The following is a 15,321-nucleotide window of genomic DNA, read 5'->3' as shown; positions in this document are numbered from 1 at the left end:
CTTGTTCCTCTCTTGGTTTTGGCGTACAAATACTGAGGTAAAATACTGACCAAATACTGAAAGTGATAACAAGACCTTATTGATGAACACTGGCAATAACCGGTATCCCAAACCGTCAGGATGCAGTTTGGCAATCATTGATAAAGTTGGACTAGCACACACACAAGGGGCAATAGGACACAATTATTGTTTTTTTTTCCCCCTGGAATATGTTTTCAATTGAAATGTGTCAACATCCAAATTTATAAACTTTCACAATATGCAAAAAATTCATGTAATTAGAAAAATACAGTATGTATCTATGTTAGTACTACAATGCTAATCACTTTATGGTAACATTTTACCTTCATCTCCTTATCTTATGAAAAACTAATATTTCTAACACATTCTCATAGGATTTCCATCTGCTTACTGAATTTTTCCAAGCATTTCCCAAGGCAGTAAACTATGGTTCTGACAATTTGATTAATGCAGGAAAGTGAAGAGCAAGATTACAACAGTCTGGTTTATATATCCTAAATCTATTTGTTTCATGCAAATGTATGAGTATATCCGCACTACTTTGGACATTTCTGTTCATTTCGGAGATTGAAGACTCTTACTGAAATTATTGCCTAAAGGTGTTCTCGGATCTGACATAGCCACTTTACAATCATTGGGAGAAGCTTATTTCCTGTAATGTTGAAGAGCATATTGTCATTTTATTTATACATTGTTAACAAATATATTTTTTTATCTATTGAAACACCGGCTAAATCAACATTCTTAAAAGAAGTACAGGAATAAGAATAATTTAGGGTCTTTTTACATGGTTGAAAACTACAGTAGTTGCAAATGTTGAAGTCACACCTAGGATTTGGCGCTTTTGTGGGTTGTCCACTTTATCCTCATTTTAACAAATGTGTTGGAGACATGATTTTGTAGCAATTATTATTATATAAAAATGCCAGTTTCTTTTCCTGCAATTGTTAGTAGAGTCTCTGTTATAGACTACTGTCCAAATAATGGCTGCTGATGGATGGTCATGTGACCAGACCTGTCCATCAGACTACAGCAATTGAAAAACAGCTTTCAGAGGGGTTGTGACTTAGGGCCCCGTCACACATAGCGATTTCGCTAGCGAGATCGCTGCTGAGTCACAAGTTTTGTGACACAGCAGCGATCTCACCAGCGAGATCGCTGTGTGTGACAGCGATCAGCGACCGGCCCCCCTGCTGGTATCGCTGATCGCTCTTGGAAAGCCCTGGAAATTTCTTTGATCGCTGGTCTCCCGCTGGCCAGCACGCATTGCGTGTGACAGGCGGGAGACCAGCGATCAGCTGGTAACTAACGTACACATCGGGTATCTAAGGGACGTGCGTCACTTAGAAACCCAATGTGTACCTTAGTTACCAGCGCGCTGTTGCAGGGAGCTGGTAAGTAAGGTACACATCAGGTTTCTAAGTGACGCACGTCCCTTAGATACCCAATGTGTATGTTAGTTACCAGCTCCCTGCATCAGCGTGCTGGTAACTAATATACACAGCGACGCCGCGCGCTCGGCGTCGCTGGTGCTGATCGCTGGTGAAGCTGTCTGTTTGACAGCTCACCAGCGATCTTGTAGCGACTCACCAGCGATCCTGACATGTTGATATCATTGTCGGGATCACTGGTGAGTCGCTATGTGTGACGGGGCCTTTAGATGCTGAAGATGTCCACTTGACTGCAGAGCTCCAACAGCCCTTTTGCTTAATGAGCAACCTACACCAACATCTGTCATGGTCAAAAAGACCCTCCACCAATTTCTTCCCACTCAGAATGATGAAGCCTGGAGCAGCAGAATAAACTGGAGTTTTACTTTGACAAAGATCGGGACAAAGATGGTGCTGCAACTTCAAAGCTCTCCCTCCAGCAGCGCGAGCCTCTCACCTAAGCAAAACTCCTCGCCAAGTGACCTTTCAGGACTCTCCACAGTGAGTAACCGGTACCTGGGGAAGTCCCTGTATAACCCGGTACCGGGTTCAAGATTCAGGCTACTAGTATTGGAGGAAGGTGAAGTAGTACTCCCATCCAACATAGCATACAGCATACTCCACTGCCCACTTTAAGCCCAGCTAAGCTGCAACAGAAACAATAAGAGGGCCACACATGATCTTCAACATCTTCAGAAGGGGAAACAGATATCTGTGAGTTCCAACGGCACTGACCTGATTCCACACATCTGATCAACCTGCCTCAGAAAAACAACTTTCAATTGTCAAGTATTTTATAATTGGAAGAGGATGAGTGATAGCTCTGGTCCCATGACCCTGCATCAACTACCATTTTGATAGAAAGAGGTGAGGGTGCAATAAGAAGTAACAAAAAGGCCATATTTCTCAAAGAAGGATAACATGCAAAACCTGTATTACTTATGCTAGTAAATACTACAAATTCATGTCCCCATTATATTGGCTAACATAAAAATATAGTGTCTGTTCTCTTTAAAGGGGACCAAAACCAGGGAGGGGGGGGCAAAGTTTTCATCTGGGCCCAAAAGACCATGTTTTGTCTATCTAACCAAATTTTAACATTTTCATAATCAATTTTGAAACTAATATACAGTATTTTGGAACAATTTTGGTGAAATTGGAAGGTAAAATTTTCATCAGGGACCAAATTGTACGTTCTGTATATTTAGCCAAATCTTCATCAATGATGTTGAAACTAATCAATTTTGGATCAATTTGGATTATTGCAGGGCAAGCTAATGAGAAGTGTTAAGAAGAAAACATTGCTTATAGAGTCAATTTAACTCCCTAAGTACATCAGTATTTTGGAGCGATTAGACAAAGATTTTTCTTTTCTTTTAGTTTTTCATTTTCACATTTCAGAAGCCTTAGTAATTTTATTTTTCCATTGACGCAACTGTATGATGGCTGGCTTCTTGGCTTTTTTGGATAATTGTATTTCTCAGGGGAAGAATTTTGTTGTACAACTATCGAATTGTTTAACTTTTATTAACTCTTTATGGGCACAAATAGAAAAAACAACCGTCCTTTTGCTGTTTTTTGATGTTTGAAATTTTCCACTATTCAGTTGCTGTAAAAATAAAATGTTAACTATATTTTGTAGGCCAACATGATCATGGCAATACCAAATTTTTATGTTTTTATTTTTTTTTTTATACTTTTCTACAATAAATATATTGTTTAAAAAATAATCATGTTTTGTTTTGTCACCGTATTTTGTTTTACAACGTTACAATGAACAAATTTGTTCTGTCAGTAAACCTGTGTAATTTTTGCATGACAAGATGTAATTTTCAGTCATTCTATTTTCTTGTGCATACGTATTTATTATATTTTATTTATTACACTTTTTCGGAGGTGGAATGTACAACCGAAACAGGAATCTTGGACTTTGTTTTGTTTTAGTAGAGACTGTTCAATTTTGGATTAATTTACAAATTAAATTTATTTTACAGTTATCAGGCTCCTGCAGCTGATACAGAACATGACCCAGGCAATAGTTATGACATGTTTATCCTGCATAAATCACATACTGACTGTCATGATCCATGCAGGATCATGACAGATAAAAAGCACATGTAACCTTTTTTTTTCTTTAAGCTGTGTGCTTAAGTTTGGTTTTGCCACCGGTGGCCATTAGGATTATTACACAGTGGTGTCTTTTGTTCTAGTTTGCCCCTGGTGGTGGTGAGCGTCATTGCACTCTGGTTTCTTTAGTGCATGTGATTATAAAGCAGGTGTGATTGCTCTGGCTCTGCTATAAAAGAGTGTCAGGTGTGGCAATCCCTGTTGGTGATAGTGTTCATTTCAACCATCCTTGGTGTAGGAAGGATCTAGAGAGAGGTCCTGGCAGCTCAGTCAGAGCCCTGGTGTGGAAGGAGTCAGAGGGGATTTCCTTGCAGCTCTGACAGAGCTTGGTGGCAGCTATTCAGGAGGAAAGCTGCATTCTGGTGGTGGACTCTGTTGCTGGGAGCAAGAGCAACAGAGCAAAGCAAAGTGGTGTTTCCTTGTTTGTATTTTTCCCTGGTGTGTATTAGTACAGCGGTGGGGTCAGTGCCTGCACCACCCAGCTCCCTAGCAAGGGATAGGTGTAGGGTGTGCTAGGGTGACAGGTATCCTCATCGGCGCCCGGTGCGGAACAGGCCTAGGGAACGTTAGAAGTGTGAGGGACACTGACTCAGGGGAATGCAGGAGGTCTCCACGTCCTCGTTCCCTATCGCAGGGCCCACCGTTGTAACTGTTTCCCCTTCCCCGTGTCTTTTTGTTTAAGTTACCGGCCTGCGGGCCGTGTCACACAGGACAGTTTCACGTGCCATGTCTTGTTGTTTCAGTTACCGGCCTGCTGGTCGCGTCACACAGGACGGGTCCACGTGACACTGACATGTGCTTATGACAGATATGTACCTCATATAACACCAAAGAGTTAATTGTTCAAATCATCACATCAGTGCAACTATTAGATGACCTGATAATACTACTTAGTGCATAATTGGAAAGTTATAAAAATCTTATAAATGGATAATGAAACCAGCCCTAGAGCACCCTTCTTCAAAATTGGTAATGTTAAGTTTTACTTCTTAGGAGTGATAAATAGGTGCTATTATACATTCTAGCTTAGTTTTGCTTTTGTTCCATATTAATGTATTCAGTGCTAACAATTAATTCATGACACATAACGTCATGTAATAGAATTAGTTCAGGATGGCAATAGGTGCATTTTTAATAAAAATAATATACAGGAGGTACATTTTACATGAGTTATAAACATGAACACATTTTAAAAAGTTATAAACATTAAAAACTATAAAAAAAAGGAGTAAAGTGCTGAATATCAATTACGTTACTTCAAAGTAGGAATGAAAATGTCTCTCTAGGTCTGATGTCTCTGTAGACAAAGGATCACTGAATAGAGATTATGGTACTGTAGATAACTGTCATTTATATCATTTATTACAAAACATTTTCATCCAGATGGAAGCAAAGTTACTAAATACATCTACAACAGCCATGTTAAAACATTGTGTAAAATTTAGCTTTCTTAGTTACTTTAGTAAGATTTGTATTTATGAGGGATTTTCTTTTAAGGAAAATGCTTAGTTGTTTGGCTTACACTTTTTTAATTATTTAACACTTTCCTTATCGGGCAATTTACCATTATTTATTTTTAGATATTGTTATTGCAGTATATAATAAAATCACGTTCTGATATGATGCCCAGTCACTGGCTGGTCTTCACTGCAGCACCATCATGCAACAGGCCCCTGGTTTGCATGTCACCTAATGGCCACTCACAATCATGCCGCAGTGGCACCAATGAGAGCCTGAAATAAAGCATCCTCCAGTCCACACAGTGGATATGCTGCAGACATTAATAGCAGAAATTGAGGGGTTACCAACTGTGGATGGTGCTTATCTCCGCTCGCTGTTGTTAGAGACAGATCGTGGCAGTTCCAGTCTCTTTGGATGTGATGCAGGCTCATTTCCTGATGTTCCCTAATACATGATGACTTGCTATAGGGCATATTAATAAGTCAGGAAGGTGTTAATGGGAACCTGTCACCTCGAAAAAACGTCAGTTATCTAGAGATATAATATTAATCTGCAGGTAAAAAGCATTTCAATTATATCTAGCAGGCTTACTGTAAGCTCAGCAAATTATATTTTCCCTTTAGCTGCTCACTTCCATTCATCGAGATGTAGGGGGCAGTGATCAGTAACTGCTTACTATACAGTGAGTGCCCTGCAGTCACTCCCCTTGTACATTTATTGACAGCTTGCTCTAGATAAATATACTTAGATACTCTTTAAGCTTGGTGAGATCAGAAGTGTAGATCAGCAGGTCACCAAGAATGTTGTTGATGGTTGTAAATGTCAACTCTCCCTTAATGATATCTCCATATATACTAATAAGTACTGTGGACAAGAAGTTGTGTGCAGAAGGTAGTAATTTGGCACATGTAGCCCTGAAGATTTAAGCTATGGAGCTATAAACAATGTGTGGTGCTCCATAATTAGCTGTATTGTGGAGTTATTCTCTCGTAAATATTAAGGAGAACAGGCATTACTGGTCCTGGTGTGCAGAAGCAAAGAGGGAGAGCCCGGACTTGCTGGTAGTGGTGCCTTACTCGATGATGACATTGGAAGTGGAGCTGCAGGGGATCATATGACAGGTAAGTATTAAAAACTTTTTTTAATAAAATTAAATAAATAGTTGCTGGGGAGCAAATCATGATGAATTCAGGGTGGGGACGTGGGACAGTAAATGATGCTGTATTGAGGGTGCAGTGGAAGGTGCAAACAATGATAGATTGGGGTGGAGGAGAGCAAATGATTATGAATTGAGACTCGAAATTTAAACTGGGGGATGGGAAACAGCAAATGATTACAGTATGCATTGAGACTAGTGGATGGGGTACAGCAAATGATTATGAATTGAGATTAAGGGTGGGAACAGGATATGATTATGAATTGAGACTGGGATTGGGGAACAGCAAATGACTATGAATTGAGATTTAGTATGGGGAACAGCAAATGATGATGACTTGATGGTGAGGCGTGGAAGAGAGAAAATGATGATGAATTGAGGGTGGTTGAGAGCCAATGATGAATTGAGGGGGGCCTTGTTGTTGTGCACAGTGGCACTATGTCACTTTTTTACAGAGCTCCTGTTTGTAATGTCACTGGTGACCCCTTTATTGCCTGTACACTATATACTATACACAGAGCTCCTGTGTATAATGTCACTGTATTACCTGTACACTGACCCTATATATAGATCTCCTGTGTATCATGTCACTGGTGATCATTGTATTCTCTGTACTCTGACACTATATACAGAACTCATGTGTATAATGTCACTGATGATTACTGTACATTGATACTATATACAGTGCTCCTGTGTATAAAGCCACTGGTGAGTCAGTGTGTCACCTGTACATTGACAGTATACACTGTCTACTATGAACAGAGCTCCTGTGTATAATAGCACTTATGGCAATATTAGTAGTGTATTGGGATGGAGGCAGAGTTGTGTTGGAGCCTGGAAAGACTCTCTAGGGGCCCCAAACATTTTGCCAGCATAGAGCCCTGAAATTTCTGGTGGCAACCCTGAAGGAGAATACATCCATAATAAAGCATTTTGTATAAGGTGAGATTTATATAAAATCACTTGCTACATGGACCATTAACATGGTAATGCAAATTATCCATTACTTTCTTAACAACTTTTTAGTATAATGATGTCATGGTTAATTGAAAACAACTAAAGTTCCATTTAGGAGATGTAAAGTTTTTCTTCAGTATGTATTTGTTTGCATTTTTGCATTAGTTAACAGTCATACAAATTAATACTGCATAAAAAACTAGTGTGGACAAGCATTAAGGTTGGCTATATAGTAAACAAATGTATAATCTAGCATCTTTCTTATATATATATATTATTAAAATGTTAATTTACCTAATGTGCTATTTTTCTTTACATATCTAAAAATATATTTTGCCAGAATTGTGAACAAACAGACTAGCTGCTTATATGTATTATGACTATTCGGAAACCATCAGCGCAACCCAACTCATGAATTATTAGAATTTACTTTATAAGGAAATAGTTATAAATTCTAGTTACAAGTAATAGAAAATTAGTATGATAATAATACTGATATTGCTATGTGCAAGTTTGGTGTACTTTTTTTTCTCATGTCTTTTTTACCATAAACTAAACATGCAGCCTAAAAGAATACATATATTGGACGGGTATACATTTTTATTAATTTTTTAAACCTATTATTGAATAAAGAAATTGCGCAAAAACTGTATTTAAGTGCAAAGCTTTATAAGTTCAAACGCTGAATTTTTGCTGCATTTTTGACATTGTGTATTTTCTCTGCCTCAAAAATGCAATGTTTTACAGTCCCAGAAAAGAGGATGGGATATATAGAAATTACATCCCAAATGTGTTCTTTTTTATGCAGCATAAACTGACCTGTTGTGCATATTTGAAACGTCAATTTCTGTTGAGAGTATGTTGAGGCCACGTGCACACATTGAGTGTTTGGTGAGTTTTTCTTCAGTATTTGTAATTCAAAACCAGGAGTGGTTGAAAAATCCAGAAGTGGTGATGTGTTTCTATTATACTTTTCCTCTGTTTGTTCCACTCCTGGTTTTGTCTTACAAATATGGATGTAAAAAACTCACCAAATCCTCAATGAGTGCACGTGGCCTAAATTGCATTAGATGCAGAAAATCTGCATCTAAGAGACATATATGAGGAAATGCATGCGGAAAATTGCATGTAATGTGCCCATGACTATAACCATAAAGTTTAGTCAAAGCCAAAGAACAAAAGTACCAAAAACAAAGCAGCTTTATTTAAAGTTTAACTTGCCAAAAATAGACAAAAATTATAAAGCAAAAAATGCAAAAAAAAATCACATGAAAAAAAAGGCACTCAAAAATGCAATGAAAAAACTCAGGTAGCCTCATTTATATAATAGTTGCAGAAATGCTGCAGTAAATCTGCAGCATCCAAAAATCACCAGATATTTATCGTGGAAATGTAGCCTTAGGCCCCCTTCACACGTCAGTATATGACTACTGAGGAGACCTTAATCAAATTGTCAATAAGGGAGACTTAAGGGTGTCTCTGTTTAAAGGACCATCACCTGGCCCATCCATTAATTAAAAAAGCACATGCATGCTCTTTAAAGGGGGTCTTCTTATTACAACAAAATATAGAAAGTTGTATCTTATTCTAATTACAGTATAGTTTAAGACTATCCCATGTTAATCAGATGTATGGTCCTTTAAAAAAAATGACATAGTCTTCCACTAAAAGTAATTGTTAAAGGCAATACATGGAAACAAAAAAGAACTCTTTTAGTTTCAACGATTACCGTATGTTTTTTAAGGCGGAACAAAAAAAGATGATGGATATCAATACACATTAAAAGATGCTAAAAAATTATGTGTTGAATATCCTTTCATTTTTCATTCTATGACAGAGAAAAAAATGATATTAACAAAGTTGAGCAAATCTTTTTAAATTTGTGTTGGCCCAATTTTCCCAAAGAATTTACTTTGTGACAAATCGATTTCCTGCAATTCAAAAGTACTGCAAAACCTTAAATTACCATAAAAATATGTGTATAATAATCTAAGGTCTCTAAGGACTTTAATCCCTTTAACGCAAACACAGTTTTCATAATGTAAAAATGACCTTATCACATATGACTATGATTAAGTACAGTAAGTGGTACCCAGAGGTAACTAACACCCTGCTCTTCACACAGTAATTATCATGAATGCTGGATATTTATTCATGCTATCTGTATAGTTTGCTCAATGTTTATGACTTTCTATTCCTATTTCTATGGTTTAGCTGTGATGTCGTGTCAATATCCATTTTTATCTCAACATGGCTGCTGCTTTCCCTGTCTCAGCTTTTATACAGGCTATGACAGTCCATATAGATTGGCTTTGCTATCTACAAAATATTATAGCTTGAGAGTATTATGGGTAAGCCCACAAAACTACACTCATGGTAATGTGAGTCTTCTCTAGCTAATACAATTTTTTGCAATATTTATAATGGTGGCAAGCATGTTTCGGAGATTTGCATTAAGTAAATTTCACATTGTTCAAATTCACTTGATGCAACAAATTTCTAAAAATTTGACTTGAATTTTACTTTAAGTTATTCCAGTTGCTCATCTCTACTATTAACAGTCATAGATGTGGCTAAAGACTTAATTGTTCAAATCGACATTATGAAAATGTTTTATACATATCAAACCATTTGACAACATGTATTTCATGCTCAGTATACTTGAAAATACAGTTTCCTGAAGGACTATATCATTGACTCCTTTTCAGTCACAGAAGAACGATGTGTGATACTTTTAAAACTGTGCCGTGTATGTAAAGTATCATCACTCAATGCATTACCAATTCTTGATGGTATTTTCATGCAAAACGTGCTCCTAAAATCGTGGCCTATAATAACATACAGAATGGGATTTACACAGCTATTGGCGCTAGCCAAAGCAACGGCAATTGGTATGCAAATCTTAAACAAGGAGTGTGGAAAATGATTTCGATATAACTCTAAAATATGCATAACGTGATATGGTGACCAGCAGAAGAAAAATGCCAAAATTATGGAATATATAATCTTAAATGGTTTTCCTGAATTTGTCATCCGATTTTTCTTAAGCTTGTAGACAATTATAGTGTAACTGATGATAATAAGTATGAGAGGGATTAAATATCCAAATACAAATCTCACCATAGTCATCATGGTATGGATTTTTGATTCATTACCATCACCAAACATTGCATAGTTGTCAAAACATTTTATATTTCTGTCATTTAAATAAATGTCTCGGAAAATTATAGAAGGGGTGCTAAGTAAAAATGCAACAGTCCATGCTACGAAAGAGAGAAGTTTGGCTTGTGTGATAGAGCGATAATTTTGAGACCAAACCGGGAAGATGACCATTATACAACGATCCAAACTAATGGTAGTTAAAAGAAAGATGCTGGTGAACATGTTCGAGACCAGAACAAAGGAGTTTAGCTTGCACATGACTTTTCCAAAAATCCAGTGGTGACCCATTGCTGTATAAACAATAGTCAGAGGTAAGAAAAACGAAAACAGGAAATCTGCCAATGCCAGGTAAAGGAACCATATGGTGTTGATCGATTTCTTCTTCTTGGATGCAATAATTCTAATCACAAGGCCATTCCCAATGATTCCTACTGCACATACTACAGAGTATAGTACAGATTGTAAAATTCGCAGGAAAATACTGCTTTCATTTTCACTTCCATTTTCAAACACTGAAAGGGAATCATTTTCATAATCTTCATAATTATAGATGTAGTCATTGTTGTTATTACTGTTATAACTTGCATTCATTGTCTGAAAAGAGAAAATGAGATAAGATAACCAATGTTGCACTTATTTAGAAACCTGAAAAACCAATAAGAATTTTCCTAATGTATATTTCTTTCCTTAAATGGGTTGTCCAAATTTGGGATGAAAGTCTGTAGTCACTCTATGTGCACGCATCACATGCTGTCAGGATTCTAATGTGCCGGCGGCGAGAGAAACACTCACGTGACTGCAAGTATGCGTTTTGTATACATCCGACCACATTACGTTTAGATGTGCACGGCCTCACTCAATGCAAGTAGATTGAGCGAGTCAGACCAAGTTGTCGGCACATGGCCGCATGTATACAAATCCCAAATTTGCAGATATGTGACCTCTAGCTTATGCCACTGGCACTGGAGAATCCTCACAGCATGTGATGCATGCAAATTCAGGATTCAAAAGACTACAGTCACAAAAAATAACTGTAGTCTTTCATCCCAAACCTGGAAAAACCCTTTAATGCCATGCTCACACAATGTGTTCTCTTTTTTTTTTGCTGCCTTTTTTCAAAAATGCTGTGGAATCAGAGTGTTTTTCAATGCATTTTTGGAAAATTACAGCAACAAAAAATGGATTGAGAACGCATTGCGTGAACTTAGCACATTACCTGCATGAAGCAATAGATAAAGAGGATCTATAACATTTTACTATTATTACAAAAGTTGTTTTTAGTAACTTGTATAAGAATATTCAAAAAAGTATACAAATATGGAAAAGGTGAGTGATTTGATATATCATTTTTCATCATAAATGTATCTGCAGGTTCTGCTGCTTTCTCACTTTTTAGCCTATGCCAAAATTATCAACATCTCTGCCTATTCATAAATCTGGCGTACGCTTCTCTGGAGACAGTTACAGGCACATTATGGTCAATGTGTGCCTGCTTTAATAAAGGAAGAGGACTAAAACTCTAGTGCCACCTACAGGAAGTAGCAATCCAAATAGTCAATATAGTCTCTCCAACGAGCCTTGTCACATAACTTAGGATAAAAGCCAAAACCAGAATCTCAATTTGCAGACATTGTATTTTGAGGTAAGGCCCCTCATCAGTGCAAAGTATGAGACCTGGTTTGGCTGGGTCACACTCCTCTCACCCAGCCAAGCCAGATCTCACACTTTGCACCAACGAAGGGCAGTACCCCAAAACACAATGTCTGCAAATTGAGATTCTGGTTTTGGCTTTTTTCCTAAGTCATGTGACAAGGCTCATTGGAGAGTCAATAGTGACTTTTAGGATTGCTACCTACTTACAATAGGTGGGACTAGAGTTCTAGTCCTATTCCTCTATGATGAGACAATTTGCATATTTCACTGAGGAGCATTGTGATTTAAAAGTCTTCTCCTCACCTCAGCATGTCAGTCTTGACATGTCACTCTCTGCAAGGAGAAATGTTACCCCTTCCCTCCTGCTTTAATAATATGGCAAAATAAAGATTGACTTCTTTTTTTTTCACCTGGACTGGATGCTGTTCTCTTGAACTTGCATCCATATCTTTGAAGTGCTATCAGCTGCTGCTTTGTATTTATTCCTGCTTTAATAAAGTCACACCACTTTATTTTGTGCACGGTCTATTAAAGGCTACATTGGCTGCCAAGAGTTTGGATATTGTCGGACTAACTCACAAAAAATATTTCGGAGAAATAGTGTGAGTATTGTACTAGCAACAAATCAATTAACTTCTCCAGTATGCCCTGGGGTAATTAGATGTAGATTTTGGTTGTTATGGGTTACATTTAGAAGAAATATGGTAAAACAAGGAAAATGTACTTACTGATCCTTTGCAGCAATCCAAGCGAAAGATAGTTGGCCGTCTATGCCGTCTGCAATATAATTTTTTTTAATGAAAGGATTGAACTTTATAATAATACTATTAAGATCTCGCTCACACTGGAGTATAACATGGCCGGGTGCTATCCAATGTTTCATCAGATTGCACGCTACCCAGTGTTATACTATGAGGCTGAGCAGATCTGCAATTATTTTCTCATGCCACTTCTGCATAAGAAAACAATCACAGCATGCTGTCATGGGAGTGTGTGAAACATTGGACTGCACTCGGATTTCATCCCAGTACTTGGCGCTTCATCCAGATCATTCAAACCTGAAAGTCGGTGTGATTTTGGGGGAAAGGAGGAGGCACAGACGCCAAGATGATGACGCCCATCGGACGGCACCAAATGCATTTACATGGGGCACGGGAAAATAAAAAGGTATTTTTGTGGTATACAGGTGAAGTTAGTGGGTGATGGACACATTTTTGTAATGCAGTTCAGTCACTCAGAAAAGAGGCGGCATTGGTTCACACACTAAAAACCTGGTGACAGGTTCTCTTTAAAAATCCTTGTGGGTACAAAGCAGGATTCTGGTTTGTTGTTTTAGATGACAGTCTAGTCTAGTCTAGCAGCTGGAGAAGGTCTTTAAGGCAAAACCCATTAGGACAAATACGGAAGCCATTAAAATTGCCTCCCAACGTAGCCACCTGTCAGTTGCATCAGACAGACAACTTTCTTCCTTTTGGAGAAGAGCTTATTTTACTGGCAAATGATAGAATAAGTAATTCAAAACAACTGATTCACAGATTATCATTAGCCTATTCACCTATTTTCTAAAGTCATGAAAAGCAATTTAAAATCTGACAAAGTGATTTGCAAACTGGTAAAACTCGAATAAGAAGAAACCTCAGCCGTAGTTGAGGTAATGACTAGAGTGGGTAGTTGCCATAAAGGTGGGCAAAATTAATAAAATGCATGTACTTGAACTCGATGCATAGTTAAATGAATTAATACATATATAAAATAAATACAACATTGTCATACCTCATTATAGTTTTTAAATAGTAACATTTTTGTTTTCATTTTTTTCAGAAATCAATAAAAATACAAAATTTTGTAATATTTATTAAAGATATCAGCGTCATTCTTCTCCTGATCTGATCATTATCAAATTTCTCAATTCAAAGGTGCAAATTGCCTCTTCAGAGAAAAAGAGGACTTAAACTCTATAGCGCCACCTGTTGGAAGTAGCGATCCTTCAATCCAAAGGTAACATTTATCTTCAGTGAACAGATTTTCCCATTACTGACATAATAGAGACTCTATGGAAAATAGTAGCATGTGACTTGATTTTCTGTGTCTGCCTTAGGCTGAGTGCAGACGTACTTTTTGGCCCTGCAGATTTTTCCATGCAGAATGGAAGAAATACGCAGGTCAAATGACCTGCATTTTTCCTGCGGATTTCTTCCATTTTTCATGCGGTTTTCCTGCGGTTTTTGTGCGGTTTTCCACTGCGGTTTTCCCCCTGCGAATTTGATGACAGGGGAGATGGAAAACCGCACAAAACAAGTAACATGCTGCGGATTTTGTACCGCGGAAAAATCCGCAGCGTCTGCACAGCGTTTTTTTTTTTACATTGATTTTAAGGCTACAGTACATCACAATGCAGATATGCAACGTTTCTGCGCAGTAAAATCCGCTGCGGAACCGCTGCAAGTCTGCATCGTGTGCACATGGCCTTAAGCTCTTACCCCATTCTATCCTCTTCATAGAATTGTGAAAGCACCAACTATCTCAGGAAGGGGAAAATCAGTTTTCACTAAATACAGATTTTACCCATTTATTGAGAGTGAAAGCTCAGTCGAGGAGGAGAAAGAAGCAGATTTGTCTATATTACAAAGTTTTTTGTATTTATGTGTATTATTATCACTTAAAATATAATATGTAAAGCCTTTTAAAAAAGGCAAATAAATAATTAACCCAAACTGCAAACATGACTGGGTCTGTTTGTTTGATGAGTGCAGAAGTTGCCTACCATTAAATGCTTTTATCTCACCTATAAAACAGATCAGAATGATGGCTGTTGTGATTTTTTTGTTTTTTTTGTTAGGTTTGTTTGGAAAATCACTCATGGGACTAGCATATAACCATTGGTCCGTGTGCTTCTTTGTGTGCTCCTTTGCAAAAATATGTCCATCAACATGAGGGTTATGGATATAGGTTCTATCCAACAGAGAAGGTTTTTAACAGTGGTACACAGATTTTAGTACAACTGGCGAAACAGTTACTTCTAAGGCTAGTTTCACACCAGCGTTTGGCAGAGCTGCAGAGGGCTGCATAGTTCCTCCATGAAGCTCCGCCCACTGCCGCACCTTCTCCGGTCAGCTCTGCCTATGTCTGCATGCGTCCTGCGTACCTATCTTTAAAATTGGGTACACAGGCCATGCAGATGTAAGCATGATGCATCCACATGCATTGTTTTGATGATGCAGCGACCGCAACAAATTGCAACACGCTGCGTTCGACATGGGTCGCTGCATCGTCAAAATGAGTCAGTGGGAGTAGAAATTATCGAATATGTTCGGAACCAAATATAAGAGATACATTCAGCACGAATAGTGTTTA

At 37.8% G+C, this 15,321-nt stretch overlaps 1 protein-coding gene across 3 annotated transcripts in view; it reads right to left on the bottom strand.

Annotated features, from left to right (window-relative positions):
• Positions 1 to 4,685: 4,685 nt before the first annotated feature.
• Positions 4,686 to 15,321, bottom strand: part of LOC141074279 (chemerin-like receptor 1) — a 134,834-nt gene continuing 124,198 nt past the window's right edge. For 2 of the 3 annotated variants that reach the window (XM_073562050.1, XM_073562004.1), the window contains exons 2-3: positions 12,696 to 12,744; positions 4,686 to 10,908 (exon numbers count right to left, since the gene is read on the bottom strand). In XM_073562050.1, the coding sequence (XP_073418151.1) occupies positions 9,838 to 10,905 (1,068 nt within the window). In that variant the 5' untranslated portion in view covers positions 10,906 to 10,908; positions 12,696 to 12,744 and the 3' untranslated portion in view covers positions 4,686 to 9,837. The remainder of the gene's footprint in view (positions 10,909 to 12,695; positions 12,745 to 15,321) is intronic. The other variant, XM_073561936.1, reaches the window with a different exon arrangement.

The sequence above is a fragment of the Dendrobates tinctorius genome, unplaced genomic scaffold (assembly GCF_039654945.1).
Source record: "Dendrobates tinctorius isolate UK_male_01 unplaced genomic scaffold, ASM3965494v1 ptg000003l, whole genome shotgun sequence".
Classification (NCBI taxonomy): domain Eukaryota; kingdom Metazoa; phylum Chordata; class Amphibia; order Anura; family Dendrobatidae; genus Dendrobates; species Dendrobates tinctorius.
This window is presented reverse-complemented; position numbering and strand designations above follow the sequence as displayed.